This window comes from Loxodonta africana, chromosome 5 (genome assembly GCF_030014295.1).
Source record: "Loxodonta africana isolate mLoxAfr1 chromosome 5, mLoxAfr1.hap2, whole genome shotgun sequence".
Taxonomy (NCBI): domain Eukaryota; kingdom Metazoa; phylum Chordata; class Mammalia; order Proboscidea; family Elephantidae; genus Loxodonta; species Loxodonta africana.
The window spans coordinates 20,114,618-20,134,336 of record NC_087346.1 but is presented as its reverse complement, the minus strand read 5'-3'; the positions used below and the strand labels follow the sequence as shown (position 1 = coordinate 20,134,336).

Below are 19,719 nucleotides of genomic sequence, written 5' to 3'. Positions count from 1 at the left end.
CAATTGCTACAAAAAACAAAATATTTAGGTATGCACTTAACAAAGCAACTAGAAGATCTATATACTGAAGATTACAAAATGCTAATGAAACAAATCAAAGACCTAAATAAATAAATAAATCACATTCAAGGTTTAGAAGCTGCAACATTAAAGATATCAGTTCTCCCAAATTGATCTATAGGTTTTTTGCAATTTCTATTAAAATCCCAGCAGGATTTTTTGTAAGCATAGAAAAGTTTATTCTAAAATTTCACTGGAAAGGTACAGGCCCTAGAATAGATAAAATAATCTTGAAAAAAAAAAATAAGGTGGGAGGAATCACTCTACCCAATATTAAGGATTAATAAGGCCTCAATAAGGCTCACTACAGGAGACCTGGTGGCACAGTGGTTAAGAGCTACTGTGAGCTACAGCTGCTAACCAAAAGGTTAGCAGTTTGAATCCACCAGCCACTCCTTGGAAACCCCATGGGGCAGTTCTACTCTGTCCTATAGGGTCACTATGAATTGGAATCGACTCGGTGGCAACAGGTTTGCTGTATACATACATACATACATACGTACATTATTTTATATATATATATATAGTTACTGGAGCCGTGGTGGTACATTGGTTAAGCACTGGGCTGCTAACCAAAAGGCTGGCAGTTCGAACCCATCAGCCACTCCACGGGAGAAATAAGTGGCAATATCTGCTGCCATAAATGTTTACAGCCTCAGAAACCATATGGGGCAGTTCTACTCTGTCATATAGGATCACTATGAGTAGGTATGGACCTGGTGGGTTTGATTTTGGTTATATAGCTACTATAATCAAGACAGTGTCATATTGTTGGAGGGATGGACACAAAGATTGATGGAACAGAATAGAGAACCCAGAAATAGGCACACACAAATATGCCCAACTGATTTTTGACAAAGGTGCAGAAGCAATTCAATGGAGGAAGAACATTCTTGCAGCAAATAATACTAGAACAATTGGACATTCAGAGGCAAAAGAATGAATCTTGACCTGTGGGGCAGTGAATTTCTACAATATGGCCCTTTCAGCCATGGTCTTTGTGATTTCCACAAAATGGTTGAGTGGAACTACACAAATGAGGTGCTTGTGGCCCACCAAGGGGATTGGACAGCCTGCTAATTATGCAAATAAGGTACATGGAACCTTTGTGAAAGTGGGACCATGCAAATAAGGTATTTGGAACCCTAACAAGGAGATTGTCAATTTTGCCATCCCACTAAGGTTTAAGGTAGCCAATCCTACAGGTGGGAAGGGGACTTCATCACCATCAAGATGAAGAGCCAGGAATGGAGCTCATCATTTGGACTCAGGGTCCCTGTGCTGAGAACCTCCAAGATCCAGGAAAGACAGAAAGCAGTAACACTGTAGGCAGCAGTGGTGTGAGATGGCAGGAACCAGGAGACCGTGGCGTGGTGGATTTCCAGGCCAATAAAAGAGAGAGTTCAGAGCCTTCCAGCTTCCTGGTGGAGTGGGGTGCCTCCAGGCACTTATCCGTGGAGCTAAAGAGCTGAAGGTGGGATGAGGTGGAGGTGTGGGGGGAGTGGATTGAGGCCAGAGGGCAAAGAAAGGAGACCTGTCCTGAAGGTGCTGAGAGGAACACTGCCAGGCCGAGAGGAGCTGAGAGAGCTGTCCTACACTGAAAAAGGAGGGATGTACTCTCCACTTTGGGGGAGTCTTCTAGGCTTCGCCTAAATCCTGATCCCAAGTTGAACCTGTTACTTCCCTAATAAACTCTGTAACTGTGGGTATTGTCTGTGAGTTCTGTGTGGCCACTGCAATGAATTATTGAACCCAGCAGAGATGTAGAGAGTACTGTGGGAGGGATGGCTGGTGTCAGAATTGGTACAAAAGGTCGGAGAGAGGAAGTATGTCTGACTCCTACCTCATAAAGATTCTCCTCACCCTCTGTTAGAAGAGGTCTGATGTCATACCATTTTTACATGACCTAAACCTCACAGTTTATACAAAAGTTAATTCAAAATGGATCACGAATTTACATGCAAAATGTAAAAACTATAAAACATTACGAAAAAAAGAGGAGAAAAATCTTCGAGATTTATGGCTAAGCAAAGATTTCTTACATTTGACACAAAAGACATAATTGGAAATAGAAAAAATTGATAAACTGGACCAAATCAAAATTAAAAGTGTTTCCCTGCCAAAGACTACGTGAAGGTGAAAAGACAATCTACACACCGTGAGAAAATATTTACAAACCACGTATCTGAGAAAGGAGGACTATTGTTGTTAGGTGCCCTCAGTCAGCTCTGACTCAGAGCAACCTTATGCATAACAGAAGGAAATGCTGCCCCACCCTGCGCCATTCTCACAATCGTTGCTCTGTTGGAGCTCCAGTGGCAGCCACTGTATCGTTTCATCTCTTCGAAGGTCTCCCTCTTTTTCACTGACCCTCTACTTTACCAAGCACAATGTCTTTCTCCAGTGACTGGGCTCTCCTGATGACATGTCCAAAGTAAGCGAGAAGTCTCACCATCCTGGCTTCCAAGGAGCATTCCGGTTGTACTTCCTCCAAGACACGTTTTTCATTCTTCTGTCAGCCCGTGGTATATTCAATATCTTCACCAACATAATCGGAATGAGTCAAATTTTTTTCTGTTTTCTTTTTCATCATCCAGCTTTCGAATGCATATGAGGATATTGTAAGGCCATGGCTTGAGTCAGGTGCATGTTAGTCATCAAAGTGACATTTTTGCTTTTTAATACTTTAAAGAGGTCTTTTGAAGCAGATTTGCCTAATACAATAGGTTGTTTGATTTTTTTGACTGTTGCTTCTGTGGGCAATGATTATTGATTCCAAAAGAATAAAATTCTTGGGAACATCAATTTCTTTGCCATTTACCATGATGTTGCTTATTGGTCTGGCTATAAGGACTTTTGTTTTCTTCATTTTCAGGCATAATCCATACTGAAGGCTATAGCCTTTGACCTTCATCAGTAAGTGCTTCAAATAGTCTTCACTTTCTTCAAGGAAGGTTGTGTCATTTGCATATCGCAGGTAGTTATTGAGCCTTCCTCCAATCCTGATGCTGCATTTTTCTTCATATAGCCCAGCTTCTAAGATTATCCGTTCAGCATATAGACTAAGTATGGTGAGAGAACACAACCCTGCTGCATATCTTTTCCAATTTTAAACCACGAAGTATCTTTTTGCTTTGTTTGAACGACTGCCTCTTGATCCACGTACAAATTCCTCATGAGCACAAGTATTATGAAAGGAGGATTTGTATCTAGAATATTTAAAGACCTATCAAAACTCAGCAATAAAAACAAAACAATCTATTTAAAAATGTGCAAAAGACACAGGCACTTTACAAAGAGTATATACAGGTGATAAACAGGCACATGACAAGATGTTCAACATCATTAAAAAAACCTACAGGCATCAAGTCATTTCTAACTCATAGTGACCCTGTAAGACAGAGCAGAGATGCCCCACAGGGTTTCCAAAGAGGGGCTGGTAGATTTGTACTGCTGGCCTTTTGGTTAGCAACCATAACTCTTAACCAGTGCACCACCGGGGCTCTTCAACTTCATCAAATCCATTACCGTCGAGTCGATTCTGACTCATAGCGACCCTACAGGACAGAGTAGAACTGCCCCGTATAGTTTCCAAGGAGCGCCTGGTGGATTTGAACTGCTGACCTTTTGGTCAGCACCACTATGCCACCAGGGTTTCCTCTCAACATCATTAGAGAAATATAAATTAAAACCATAATGAGGCATTAGTGCACATTTATCAGACTGGCTCAAATAAAAATAGTGACACCACCAAATGCTGGCAAGTATGTGGAGTAATCGGTGTACTCATACACCGCTGAGGAGAATGTAAAAAGGTACTACCACTCCTGAAAACAGTTTGGAAGTTTCTTATGAAACGAACCATGCAATTACCCGATGATCCAACAATTGCACTCTTGGACACTTATCCCAGGGAAATGAAACCTTATAAGTATTATGAGTAAAGCTAAGAACATTTGTGTACAAAAGAAACTGTACACAAATGTTCTTAGCTTTACTCATAATAGCCTGAAACTGGAAACTGCTCAGATGTCCGTCAATGCGTGAATGTTTACACAAACTGTGGTACATACATGCCATGGAATACTATCCAGGGACAGAAAGAAAAGCAACTATTGATACATGCAAGAACTTGGATAAATCTCAAGGGAAATCTGCTGAGTGGAAAAAAGCCAGTTCCAAAATATGTATTTTATGATTCCATTTATATAACATTCTTGAAATGACAAAATTATAGAAATAGAGACAAGATCAGTGGTTGCCAGGAATTAGGAATGGAAGGGCTGGGCAGGAACGAGGTAAGTGTGGTTATAAATAGGCAACACTAGGGATCCTTATGGTCGTGTAACTGTTCTGTATGTTGACTATCGTGGTAGATACAGGGACCTATGCATATGATGAAATTGTAAAGAACTAAATACGCACACACATACACACAAGAGCAAAAGTAAAACTGGGGAAATCTGAATAAGATCGGTGTATTATACATTTTTTATTATATCAATGTTAATATTCTGATTGTGATAGTGTTCTATAGTTTTGCAAGATGTTACCATGAAGGAAAACTGGATAAAGCATAGATGGGATCTCTCTGTATTATTTTTACAACTGCATGTGAGTCTACAATTATCTCAATAAAATTTTCAATGAAAAAGACTAACAATTCCAAGTATGGGTGAAAACCTGGAACAAGTGGAAATCTCATTCATTGCTGGTGAAAATTCAAAATGATACAGTAGTTTGGAAAAGGTTTTGTCAGTTTCTTATAAATTTAAGCATACATTTACCTTGCCACCCATCAATCCCACTCCAAGAAAATGAAATAATGTGTCAACACAAATAACCTAAACACAAATGCTCATAGAATACTTATTCATAATAGCAAACAACTGAAGGCAACTCAAATATTTATCAACTTGTGAATGGATAAACTATCATACAACCCTACAAGGCAATACTACTCAGCGTTAAGAAGCCACACTATCCATACATGTTACAACATGGGTCAATCTCACTAGCATATGCTACATGAAATAAGGCAGGCACAAAAGCTTACTGTATAATTCCACGCGCTGCTTATTGTATGATTCCATTTATAGGACAATCTAGAAAAAGCAAAACTATTAAGACAGAGTTCCTAGGTGGCACAAATGGCTTGTGCTCGACTTTTAACTGTTCCACCTTTTAACGTAACCTTGTGCTTGACGTGTGAACCTAGCCAGTGGCACCTTGGAAGACAGGTCCGGTGATTTGCTTCCAAGATTATGGCCCCCCCCTCCAAAAAAAAAAACCCTATGGACCAGTTCTACTTATACACATTACACTTATTACACATAGGGTAATCATGAGTCAGAATTGACTTGATCACAACAGATTTGAGGGTTTTTTTTTTGTGGGGGGAGGGGTGTTTATTAAGACAGAAATCAGATCTCAGTTGTTGCCAAAGCCTGACAATGGGGTAGGGGGTAGAGGTGTTGGTTTCCAATGAGCAAAAAGGAATTTTTTTAAATAATTTTTATTGTGCTTTAAGGGAAAGTTTACAAATCAAGTCAGTCTGTCACATATAAGCTTATATACGACTTACTCCATACTCCCACTTACTCTCCCCCTAATGAGTCAGCCCGCTCCCTCCTTCCCGTCTCTTCTTTCTTGACAATTTTGCCAGTTTCTAACCCTCTCTACCCTCCCATCTCCCCTCCAGACAGGAGATGCCAACACAGTCTCAAGTGTCTACCTGATACAAGTAGCTCACTCTTTGTCAGCATCTCTCTCCAACCCATTGTCCAGTCCCTTCCATGTCTGATGAGTTGTCTTCGGGAATGGTTCCTGTCCTGGGCCAACAGAAGGTTTGGGGACCATGACCACCGGGATTCCTCTAGTCTCAGTTAGACCATTAGGTCTGGGCTTTTTATGAGAATTTGGGGTCTGCACCCCACTGATCTCCTGCTCCCTCAGGGGTTCTCTGTTGTGCTCCCTGTCAGGGCAGTCATCGATTGTGACCGGGCACCATCTAGTTCTTCTGGTCTCAGGATGATGTAAGTCTCTGGTTCATGTGGCCCTTTCTGTCTCTTGGGCTCATAGTTATCGTGTGACCTTGGTGTTCTTCATTCTCACAAAGCAATTTTTTGTGGTGATGAAAATATTCTGTATCTTGATTGTGGCAGTGGTTACATGCTTGTTGAAACTTATCAAACTGTATGCTTAAAAAGGGTGAATTTTATTGTATGTAAATTATAAACCAAACCTACTGCTGTCAAGGCAATTCTGACTCATGGCAACCCCATGTGTTACCCAGTAGAGCTGCTTCATAGAGTTTTCTTGGCTCTTTATGGAAGCTGATCACCAGGCTTTTCTTCCATGGTAGCATTGAGTGGTTTTGAATCACCAAACTTCAGGTTGGTTACACTTCACTTTAAAAAATACTTAGCAGGACTTCTGAATGCGTGACCACTATACTGGAATACATTGTATTTCTGTATATTAGCAACAAATAGAAAATGAAATTTACATCTACACCATTTACAACAGCATCGGTAAACATCAAATTGTCCAGGACTACACCGAATAAGAGGAGCACAACATCTCTACACAAAATAACTAAAAAAATTACTAAAACTACAGAATATCTAAATAAATGAAAGATATAACAAGTTCATTGTTTGGAAGGCTCGAATTTATAAATAAGTCAATTCATCCAACCCAAACTGATCTGTAGATTTTAATGTAATCTCAATCAAAACGTCCACAAGTTTTTTGTTTTAAGTGAAAATTGAGAAACCAAATTTAAAATTTCTTTGGAAAAGCAGAGAGCTAGGAAGAGCGAAGGCAAACTTGAAGAATGGCCCAGACAGCAAATTTTTTATTTTAAAGCTAGAGTAATTAAATGGGTATGATATCGGCTCAAGGAATTTACAAAAAGACCCAGCCATGTAAAGGTACCTGGTTTATGACAAAGCCCATTGCCATTGAGTCAATTCCAATCCACAGTGACCCTACAGGACAGAGTAGAACTGGCCCATAGGGTTTCCAAAGAGCAGCTGGTGGATTCGAACTGCCGACTTCTTTGGTTAGCAGACAAATGCTTAACTTCCGTGCCACTGGGGCTCCATTTATGACAAAGACTCCACTAAAACGCAGTGGGGAGTTTATAACAGTATAAGAAATAATGCTGGATCATTTTGATATTTATATGGAAAAAACTCCTACCTCATACTCTATATGAAAATTAATCCTAGATGGACTACAGACCTAAATGTGAAAGGTAAAACAATAAAGTTATTAGAATATAATAACATAATATCATTATGACCTTGGGATAGGCAAAGATTTATGCAACAGGACACAAAAAGGTTAACTACTAAAAAAGAACGTTGTATGTGGTTTCATTAAAATCAGTAACCTCAGTTTATTATCAAAATAAACCATTCTGACAGCAAAAAGGTAATGCACAGAGTCTGAAAAGAAATGTGTGTTTTGTATTTTGTACCTTATAAAAAGGACTTATATCCAGGCTAAAATATAATTTCTACAAACTAAGAATCCCAAGGGGAAATAAAAGGCAAATTTCGTTGCAAAACAGCATATACAAATAAACTCTAATCATATGTAAAAGTGCTCAGATTAATTAGTCATCTGGGAAATTCAAACCCCAGTACACCCACTCCTGACTTATCCTGACAAAGACCAGGTCCTTATGGTCTTTGTAACAATCTGTGTTATGCCAAGCAGGATTTCCTGCCCTAGACTCCCTGGCCCCAGCCCTCCCAGCTGGGTGGTTGTGGCCTTTCTGTACCTGTGGTGGTCATGGGGTCAGAGTCTACCTGCTGGAATCTGAGTCCACGCTCTCGGCTGCTGAATGAGTGTCCTCAGCTGCCAGGCATCCCAGCTCGGGCTCCGTGGTGCGTTCCACGCGGGAAATGGGGCTACTTGCACCAGGCAGTGTGTGGTGAGTTCAGCCAGCAGGCAGCTTCTTAGAAGCAAGCATTGCCTGCCACCTGCACCCTGCTCCCAGTGCTCACTCCTCCCCCACCCATGATAGGGGAGGGGAGTAGGGCTGCCACGAGGTAGCCAGGGAGAGAAGGCACAAGCTGGAAGGAGGTGGAGCTTTGGCCGCCCCAAGGGGCTCCAGACAGGGGTTAAATACTCAGCTGTAGGCCATGATTCCCAGTATTGTGTGACTGTCCACCATTATGTCATCTGCTGTGATTTTCCATGTGTTGTAAATCCTACCTCTATGATGTTAATGAGCTAGGTTTAGAGGCAGTTATGTTAATGAGGCAGGACTCCATCTATAAGATTAGGTTCTGTCTTAAATCAACCTCTTTTGAGATATAAAATAGAGAAGCCAGCAGAGAGACTTGGGGAACCTTATACCACTAAAAAAGCAGTGTCAGGAGAAGAGCACATCCTTTGGACCTGGGGTCCTGGCACTGAGAAGCTCCTAGCCCAGTGGAAGATTGATGACAAGGACCTTTCTCTAGAGCTGACAGAGAAAGAAAGCCTTCCTCTGGAGCTGACATCCTGAATTTTGGACTTCTAGCCTACTAAACGGTGAGAGAATAAATTTGTTTGTTGAAGCCATCCATTTGTGCTATTTTGGTTACAGCAGCACTAGGTAACTAAGACAGATCTTTTACTATTGTCGTAAATGTGAAAAGTCAGATAATGAGACAGTCGATAAGTGAGGAGTATATCTACTAGTACACAGAGGAACAAAAAAAAAATAATTATACCAATTGTTGGCAAGGATGTAGAGCAATAGAAATGCTTGTTTACTGTTGGTATACAAACACGTAGGAAAACTGTTTGGCACCATCAAAGTCGACCACACACATACCGTAAGACCAAGTAATTTTACTCATATTGCTATATTAAAAATAAATGTATGCATATAGACACCAAAAGATATGTACAAAAATGTTACTGCCTGCAGTATTCTGAGAGCCCCAAACCGTACACAACTCAAATGTCCATTAGAAGTAAAAAATGGATTGAAAAAGAAAGTATGGTGTATTCACACAATGGAATATTATACAGCAACTTAAAAAACACCCAGTACTATACAGCAATGAAAAAGAGCAAACCACTGCTACGTAGCGTAGAGGCATTCCATGAACGCAAAGTTGAGAGAGGTCCTCGGTGGTACAGTTTGCCTCGACTACTAACCTAATGGTTGGCGGTTCAAACTCACCCGGTGGGGCTGTGGAGAAAGGCTTGGCACTCTGTTTCCATAAAGCTAACAGCCAAGAAAACCCTATGAAGTAGTTCTACTCTGTAACACACAGGGTCGCAATGAGTTGGAATCAACTTGACAGCCATGAGTTTTTTTGGTTTAATGTTAAGGGAAAGGAACCAGCACAAAAAGGACATACTGATTGCATTTATATGAAGTTCAAAACAGCCTATACTGATATACAATGATTAAAGTCAGAACGGTGGTTTTGTTTGTTGAGAGTAATGTCTGGAAGTGGCAAAAGAGGTTTCTGAGATGATGATGGACTACATCTTGATTAGGGTGGTGGTAAAACGGGTATGTTCAATTTGTAAAAATCTATAGAATGGTAATTTAGGATTTGTGTTTTTCCCTGTACATATATTTCAACACAAGTTTACAAGCAAAATGGGAGAGAGCAGCAGACATAGCCATTAAAAACACAGCATGAATTCTCCTGGAACACACCATTATATCAACTTCCGCGTATCTTAGACTAAAAGCTCTAAGTACACAGGGGTCTTCTAAACGCTACAAATATATTCTTCTAAGAACACAATCTCAGAATTTAGCCGGATTTTGCCAATGTGGTAATGACAGGGTGCATTTAAGAGTGTAAATCTATAGCAAGGTGTATATAAATTTTTGTATGCGAGACTGACTTGATTTGTAAACTTTCACTTAAAGCACAGTAAAAATTAAAAAAAAAAAGTGTAAATCTAAACATGCAGTGAATCTCAAATGATCCCATTTTAATATTGGATAATTTAAATTTTACCATAATAGCAACACTGGCATGCAGAAGCTATATCTTAAAAATAAGATTGGTGCATGTATTTGCTTGATGAAACTTTCCCAGAAACTCCACAAGCTAATGCTTCAGTATGTATCTCATTACTAGTAGTTGGAATTTTTCCAACTGCTAGGGCAAAAGGGTGAAAACATTTAGTCATTGCCAAATTCTCACAGTGTATTTCTTTGGACCACCAAGTAGAAAAATCCACACGTTTATTTAGCCAACCAGACTACTTAAAAATTCTTCCGTGTACACCATCTCTTTTTGCTTAAACATTTTGTTATTATGCTATTAATTTTTTTAGAATAATATTTTTATTACCCCAACAAATACATAGAGAAAATGAATAAGCAAACGGCTGAGGAACAATGCTGTAATTATAAGATTAACAGAAAATACCGGTGCCTTTTTAGAAACCTTGTTAGAGCATATATTATGCTGTTGTGTTTTGGAGAGGGAAGCAGGTCAGAAAGACGTGATTCAGGTTTACTGAGTGAATAACACACATTTTATTTAGAAAACGATCATGTTTGTAATAACCAAAAAAAAAAAAAAAAAAACAACCCCAGTGCCGTCAAGTTGATTCTGACTCATAGCAACCCTATAGGACAGAGTAGAACTGCCCCATAGAGCTTCCAAGGAGCACCTGGAGGATTCCAACTACTGACCTTTTGGTTAGCAGCCACAGATAGCTCTGAACCACTATGCCACCACAGTTTCCCATGTTTGCAATAAAACCGAAAATGTCGAATGCAAAGTGGCCATAATATTCTGACATCAAAGGAGCATATATGCACACAATTATTGAATTATTCCAATTCTCAGTTACGTAACTTGACATGTGAGATAAATTATCAATCAGGAAAAGAAAAAAAATTAAATCTGTACTGCAGCTTTAAGAAGACAGAAAGACTGATCTTTTTAACATCTTCCTTTGGACATTTTATACCTAAAGTTTTTCTTTGTAAACTGTTTCCAAATCATTTGCTTACTAATTATTTAAAATAACTTAATAACTTAAAAAAACAAACTAACATGTCATGCATGTACTACAGGTCCAAGCATAAAATTAAAACAAGATATCCTCTGTAAAGCAAATATATTTATTATGCATTTTCATATACATAGGGACTTTTGCATAATATAATACAAGGAATAAAATAAAACTTTTACAATGTGAAATTCAATGTACAGTTTAGGCTATTTACAGACCTCAAACCAAAAAAGAAAGCTTTCGTCTGCAACTACATTTGCTGAAAAGTGTAAATGGAGGACATTAAGCAAAACAAACATTTGCATAGCCAAAATAATATTGAGAAAAGTACTTACTCCTGTTTCTTAAGTAGTGAACTATTTTTAGTGAGGATTCTGGTGAGGGTAGAGACAGGGCGAGGGACAAAAGACAGGGCTATACGCTGCAGCACACACTAATGAGTTCTGGTCAATTTTCCTTCCAAGATCTTTCCTACAAACATTCAGATTTTTAATGACTATATTTTATCACTTCCCTTATTATCAACTCATGACTTTTAGGCAATGGGAAAAGATGCAAAGTTATAAAAATGTTATAAGCACATGGCATCATAGTTGTATAGAGGCAAGAGCTGATTTATAAAATTTAAACATTTTCATTTCAATAATAGCTATCTAGGAGTTTTATACCTGGGGGACTATACTTGTTCTTCTTAATGGAACAGAAGGCATTTTCAGTCACGACATTAAGTCCCCCGCAGAAACAAATAAGCAAAGCAGGGCACCTCCAGCACCCTCATCATACTTATCCCAACTGAAAGCCATTTATGACCTATTCTAAAAAATAATTTATATAAAAACATCCAGAGGAATAATTACTTTTGAAAATCACGTTTTCCCAACAGGTTCTCTTCCTACCAACTGTTTCAAGTGTATATAGTATGGATATGAAAACATTCAGCTCTTTGAAAAACACAAATCCCTTATGTAATGAGTACTATCTCTGCCCTTTGGCCACAAGGTGCATTTTTGTAACAAACAATAAAATTAAATAAATACAATTCCAATAATTCAAGGTTAATAGAAAAACTATTGGGGTTTTCAGGGTTCTCTTTCTGAAGAAAAATACACCTAACAAGAAATTAGAATTCATCTTCTACAGTGTTGTAAATGTGCTGTGTTTGAGACATGAGTAAAATTGGTTTAATAGGATGTGTTCATATTTATTAAAAGAATCACTGACACTCTTAAGGCTACTTTGCAAGAGTCTTATTAAGTGTATCTAGTAAATGTCCCATAGGGACAAGAATTCAATACTTGAAACATTCACATTCGAGTTATCAGTATTGCCATGTCACCTTAATATTGACTGAACTTATCTTCTATTCCTGATTACTACTTATATCAATGATGTAAACAAAATGGGTTTTGCTGACTTTAAAGAACAAAAACAAAAAAGCTGTACACTGAGATTCAAGCGGAATATTTGCCACAGGTACACATACCTATTTCTTTGTATAATGTTTCATATACGACATGTCCTTCATATACTAAGATGACATTACTGACCTCTGTTACTATGTCATATTATAAAGATTTTTCTGGTAGTAGCAATGGCTTTGTGCTGAATCTCCAAATTCTCTTTCTTCATTCCTCCACATCGACGGCAATGGAAAGAATAGAATTTTTTGTTTGTTTTCTAAGATTAACAGCGCTCATTCAAAGATCAAACCCACAACCTTGGTTTCTAAACAACTGTGCTAATCTTTCCAGACATACACACACCACCCACCTAACGTTAGCACCACTGGTTTAAGTGCATCCAGGAGGCCAAGGCTGCGGGTCACATGCTCAGTTGAACCAGTCAACTTTGCTTTTTTGGTCAGAGACTTCCCCCTTAACCCTGGCATTGAGCCACCCTGCACGCAACTGTCAAAAGACTAGGAAAGAGTATGTAAATAGAACAGTGCAAATCCATCACTATTATTTATCAAATCACAATAAAAAAAACACATGTGTGCTACGACGGATGGGTTAGTGGTATAATCTGTGAAGGACAGTACATATCTCATCAAGAATATTCATCCAACTAAACTATCAAAATTGATCCAACTGACTTTGAGTGGGGGCTCTTTTGGTCATGCAGTGATTTACAAAATAAAAGCCGCTGAGAGAGAAACTAGCATTAACAGTTATAATGGTCAATTACACGTTCTTTAACTGGAAGGAAGAGGGACATAGGGTCAATGAATTGTTCAGGGATCCAAAATCTACCCTCAGGTGCATCGCCTTCTGTACACACATGCAACTGAGGCATGGATTTTTCCCTGAGAATTTTCACGCCTCAGGAATGATAGTCTGTCTTCTTGGAGGTGGAGTGACAAGTGAGTGGAAGGTGAAATAGCAACCCAGTGAATGAAACAGAACTTTGTTCTGCCTGCAATCTGGCGTTTGTTTCCATTTTGGACACTTTTAGCAAAGATGAGGATTCTACTTGGAAAATCCAGATTTAAACTACTTACAGCAGCTCCCTAAAATACTAGAATTAAAAAAATTCAATAAACCATTTTTTACCTCAATATGGCATCTATATAGAAACTTATTTTTATCCAATGCAGCTGTAGTGAACATAAAACAGTTGCAAAATTTACTTTATTGAGCAACATTATTTTTAAAGATACAAGAAAACAGTCCATACACTACAACAATGCAAACGTGACTGAAACAATATGCCTAAGTTTCTTTTGCCACAAAAAGAAAAAAAAATAAATACAAAGAACACTGCCTTTTCATATAGACTTGACCATGGCACATGCACATTTATCAAATCTTAACTTAAAATACTTTACTCAAAAATTTTTTTCAGCTTTTATCAGGGAACTGTAGTATACATCTGCATTAAAAAAAAAAAGTGCTTATTCTTGTGTAGTGAATACAAAGCACACGAAATGAAATTTCTTAAGCACAGAGGGTTACGCTGAGAAGGCAGCCTTACTATTTAGGCACATGACAGTAAGTAAGGTAACTGTACTGCAGATACCAAATTCTTCATTTTTTTTTTTTTCCAGCAAATCAACAGGCATTTTATGTTTTCATCCAGTAGCTTTAAGGACCACTCCAATCATAACGTCTTCTGTTTCACAGAATAGGAAACTAATAATGCAAAAGGTAAAAAAAAAAAACAAAAAAAACACTAAATTAGTATCCATGTTATACCTCCTACATAACTACAAATAGTTTTAAGACCTTATATAATACATATGTATGTACTCATACATGTGTGTATATATACACACATGCACACACACACATGAGTATGTGTGTATACGTATATATATTTTTAGCTACATAAAGCACAAAGTAATCTTGCCTATTAGCGATTCACTATTTACCTTATGAGTCACTTTTAAAGTTTCCACAAAATGTTTAAATTCATGTTTTACTGTTTAATACATACATTTATGCTTTGCCTTTACAAAAAGTACAATCAGAATAAAATAACTTTAAAATAAATCACACTGGACAATTAACTACTTTATATGAATTATTTTTGAATTAGATTTGCCCAGTCTTCCCTAGATTCACATGAAGGGTGTTTATTATTAGAAGATACAGGGAGTTTATTTATAATAATGTTTTACCTAAAGTATATCCCCAAAGAAAAAAGCAGTACCTGTGAGAAATTTCAGTTTGCTAAAAGAAAGAGTGCAATGTTGTTAGAGGCAGAAAAATGCTTAAGTGAAATAAATATATTTGTAATATAACCTTGCAAAGATTGCTAATGGAATTTTCAGACTTATTTCGAATACAGGGAATGTGCATCTGAAAAAGGATCCATAACATAAAAACTATGTATCTAATTTTCTCATAAACTTCCTCAATATAATTAGTGATGCATTGTGTGGTGGGGAGGAGGAAAAAAAAAGTTTCCATTTAATAAGTATGAATATTTTAGGGTTTTACACTTAATTCTTTAATCTAAATATAAAAAAAAATAACAGGCTCTAAATTCCCATCTTCCGATACATCCATTTATCATTTTTCCACACCTATTCCTGGTGTGTGGAAACACTACCTGGAGGATTCTTAAAAAAGATCTGTCATAATAAAAATTACCATCTGCAGGTTAAGTCTTTGACTTCTAGGGTGGAAAGAGAGAGATTAATATTTACCAACTATCTACGAAAGTGCTGCATAATTTTATTCAAACCAAGAAGAAGAATATTACACAAATAACCCCTCCCTTTGTCACCATCAAAGACCTTTTAAGAGGGAAACGACTGAATAGGAAGTAATTCTTCATCTGAGATGATTCACGCATCCCTCACTCACTGAGAAATTTTTACCGAGAAACAGCCATAGGTCCAAACACTATTCCAAGTACAGGGTATACCAGTAAATAAAACAGATAAAATTCCCTACCCTCAGAAAGCTTACATTTTAGTTGGGGGAAGACAAATAATAAACATAATAAATAAGAAAAACATGTAAAGTACGTAAAACAAAAAGTGTTTTGTATAAAACAGAGTAGGGAAGGAGAAAAAGGAGTGCTGAGGATGAGAGAATTCAAATTTTAAGAGTGTAAGATGACACCTTGATAGCGATTAGTAGGTGAGAGATGTGGCCATGTGACTAATAGGCAAGAAAGTATTCTAAGTAGAGGGAACTAAAAAACAGAGTTTTGGTATTCTTTATGTTGATGAAGTTTTACCTTTTATAATGGCGTTTCCTTTTTGTAGTTGAAGCTAGGGTCAGAGCCCTCAATCTGAAGCTTCAGGGCTTGTTTAAGGCTTAATTCTGTCTCTGAGGAAGGATACCCTTCTAACACCTCCTGATGCCCTCTATCTTGTATCGTTCGTGGGACTGAAACTCTACCAAGAAAAACCTGGTTGCTTTGAAGATGGTAATTTGGATTTGTCATTATTCCATTTCTCTTCTTCTGTTCCCCACTTTGCTGGTGAATAAGAAACTGCTGTTGAGAGCGACCAATTTCCTGCTGATTCGCAGGTATCATAATCTTGCACTGAGAGTCCGCTGGCATTTGTTTAGATGGTACACTAGTCCCAGAGTTGGCTATGGGGCCTCTCTTATCAAACTGTGTCATTTCATATTCTAAAACCTTTGGCTGTGAAGAATTGCTCTGTTTAGCTTTTTTCCCACCAGACCCAGATTTGTTAGAATTTTCAGATTTCCCTCCTTTATTTGCTTTCGTTGACTTCAAACTGGGTTTTACTTGACTCCACTCAAACTCACTACTTGGTGAATTATGACTCTGTCCTAAGGACTGCGTTGTGGACGATGGGGAAACAACTGACTGTCGACTTCTACTACGTGGCAATGAATGCTGCTGAATTTGTTCTGTGAATGACAAGTTATGAAAGCTGTCGATTGGCACTGTTTGAGCTGTTGCTGTAGATGAAGTAGTTCTCAAAGATGAGTTTTTTGAGCTTTTCAGGGAGTTGTTCGACAATGATGACTTCTGACGATCAACTGTAGAATCTGGAGATTCTGAAGGAGAACTGAATGCATGGCCTGGCCCATTAGGTAAACCACGCAATGAAGGCTGCATATCCCCTCCACCAGTACTACCAGAGCTGTTTGATTTAATTGTTAAGGACTGCATTTTTGAAGACACCGATTGGAGAGGTTTTTGCTCCATTGTGTGAACAGGAGATGGAGAACAACCATTTAAACTAGCTGCACCATATTTTTCTAATAATTTAATTATTTGGGAATGTCCATTTTTGGCTGCAACACGCATAGCAGTGCGTCCAAATTGATCAGCATGGTTTGGATCAGCACTGTGTTCTAATAAAACCTGCACAACATCAATGTGCCCTTCCTGGGCCGCAATACAGAGCGCAGTTGCACCTTGATTACATGTATGGTCAACTATGGCACCATGCTCAATCAGAAGCTGAACCACTTTCACATGGCCTTGCCAGGCAGCAGACTGCAAAGCAGATCGCTTTTCGTTGTCTGAAGCATTGACGTCAGCATGATAGGTTATCAGAACCTGCACCATTTCCAAATGGCCTTGCCAGCAGGAAACATGAAGTGCTGTCCTTCCTTCAGCATCACTTGCTTCTACATTTGCACCATTTTCTAAAAAATACTCAGCCATTGTAAGTTGGTTTTCTAAAGCCAAAATATAAAGTGTGGGTCTACCATCAGCATCTTTGTAGTTAACATCAGCTCCATGGCTAAAAAGTAATTCAACAATGTCCCTGTGTCCTTCTAAGGCAGCTACCCGCAGTGCGTTTCTTCCATCATAACCTCTTTGATCAATGTTAGATTTACTTTCTAATAATATTTGAACACAATCATAATGACCTTCTTGTGAAGCTAATATGAAAGGTATTCTGCCATCATTATCAATCTCATTTGTTCTAGCACCTTGCTCAATAAGTGCTTCACATATTAATCTGTGACCTTCAAAAGCTGCCATGTGCAAAGGTGTCCATCCAGCATCATCTCTGTGATTTTCATCTAACCCCCTATCCAGTAGGGTACGTACCACCTCAACATTTCCTTGTGCTGAAGCTATGCTGAGGACTGTCCTACCTTCACTATCAATACTATCCACAGCTGCGCCCCAAAACAAAAGCGTGTTTACAACTGAAGCATGACCCATAGATGCTGCTGCTAAAAGGGGTGTACGGCCATTGTTGTCTGTGTGATCTACATCAGCTCCACCCTCTAGAAGCAAGTCAACCACATCAACATGTCCTTCATAGGCAGCTACCAGCAGTGGAGTCATGCCATCTTTATCACAATGATCTACTTCAGCACCTCGATCGATGAGAAGGCTAACAACTGACGCATGCCCTTTACTTGCAGGCACACAAAGTGCAGCCACAGAGAGCGCAGTCCGGCCATCGACATCCTCGTGATTTACTTCTGCTCCATGGTCCAGTAGGTGTTCCACAATCTCTCTATGTCCCATGTATGCTGCTGCTATCAAAGCAGTTCTGCCTTCATTATCAGCTTTGTTGACTTCAGCACCATGTTGCAGCAAATTCAGGACAATATCCTCATGTCCTCCCCACGCGGCTGCTCTTAAAGCTGTTCGGCTATCAGCATCTGCACAATCCACTTTTACGCCAGCATAAAGTAGGGCCGAAACGACTTCAGTATGGCCACCCCAGGCAGCAGATCTTAATGCTGTCCAACCATCTTGATCAGTATGATTAATATTTGCTCCACACCCAATCAAACAATTAACCACCTTGGTATGTCCTTGTCTAGCAGCTAGGGTGAGTGGTGTATGTCCATGAGCATCTTCTATCTCTAAGTCTGCTCCCCTAGAGACAAGTAAATTCACTACATCGAGATTGCCACTGTATGCAGCATTAGCCAGTAATGTTCTTCCATTTGAATCGCACTGATTTACTGAAGCTCCATTATCTAATAATGTCCGAATGGAATCTTCCCTTTCTAAGGCTTGTCTGACTATGCACGATGTGCGATCGTCTTCACTGTTGACGTGAGCCCCAGCTTTAACCAACAGCTGTAGAACTTCTTGTTCCTTGGGTATTAAAGTAGACAGAGAGTCTCGGACAGGTGTACCATTCCATATCATCCACAGAGCTAATTCAGCTGTTTCTAACTGTAAGTTTGAATTAATTAAGTGCAACGCAAATTCTTGTGCTTCCAGTGGTGTTAAATCCTTGGCTTGACAGGTATAACTCATAGCCAACATTCTGTGTCCTTCTGCTGCATTACATAAATATTTCTGAGTACAGTGTTTCACATCCAGAAGCCACTCTGCAAAACTATAGTGAAACAGTATTTTAGTGTTTCCTAGTCCATCAACAAGAAGTTTGGAGAGGACATCTAATTTGCGTTGAAAGTCTTCCAAGGTTAATGACATATTTTTGGTCCATACTGCATGATATAATTCCGTTATGGTCAAAGGTCGGCAGGCTGCAAGAATAACATTTAAAATAGGCTGAACCTTTGCAAATTGTTTTCTTACAAAAAGTCTTTGACACAGCCAGAGATACAGACCATTTAGAGTTCCTGGAATATCACGGATCTCTCTTAACATAATAAAATTTTCTACAACTCCATCTAGAACACGTTCTAGATAAAGAAAGCATCCACTGCTTTTAATGTGTAGTTGATTTAACATCTCTGCAGTTTCTTTTGTGAGGTGTTGTCGCAAAGCTTCTTCTTGGTCTAAACGATGAAGAATGTACTGCTGAACATCCTTGACAATATATGCCTTTCGAAGGTCATCTAAACTTATTTTTCGAAAACCTAGAGAAGAAACAAAAAAAGTAGGTGTCATCAGTTAAAAATTATTATAGAAGTTGCCAAATATTGAAAAAGAATGTCTTCAGTGTCCTGATTTTCAGGAAAAAAAATTACCAGCAAACTAATCAATTAATAATATCCATTAGTATTAAATCGAGGGAGCCCTGGTGGCACAGTGGTTAAGCTGCTAACTGAAAGGTTGATGGTTCAGTGCTAACTGAAAGGTTGGCGGTTTGAACCCACCAGCCATTCCAAAGGAGAAGGATGTGGCGGTCTACTTCCGTAAAGATCTGCAGCCTTGGAAACCCTATAGGGCAGCTCTACTTTATCCTATAGAGTCATTATGAGTTGATATTGACTCAATGGCAGTGGGTTTAGTATGTAAGTCAAACGGTTTTTCCCACCTCTGAAAAAAAAAAAC

At 38.7% G+C, this 19,719-nt stretch overlaps 1 protein-coding gene across 2 annotated transcripts in view; it reads right to left on the bottom strand.

The window, feature by feature from the left end:
* Positions 1 to 12,626: 12,626 nt before the first annotated feature.
* The window catches only part of ANKRD50 (ankyrin repeat domain containing 50), a 58,154-nt gene continuing 51,061 nt past the window's right edge, over positions 12,627 to 19,719 (bottom strand). For both annotated transcript variants that reach the window (XM_064285359.1, XM_003410432.4), the window contains 2 exons: positions 15,751 to 19,301; positions 12,627 to 14,192 (listed from right to left, as the gene is read on the bottom strand). In XM_064285359.1, coding sequence (XP_064141429.1) covers positions 15,754 to 19,301 — 3,548 coding nt within the window. In that variant the 3' untranslated portion in view covers positions 12,627 to 14,192; positions 15,751 to 15,753. The remainder of the gene's footprint in view (positions 14,193 to 15,750; positions 19,302 to 19,719) is intronic.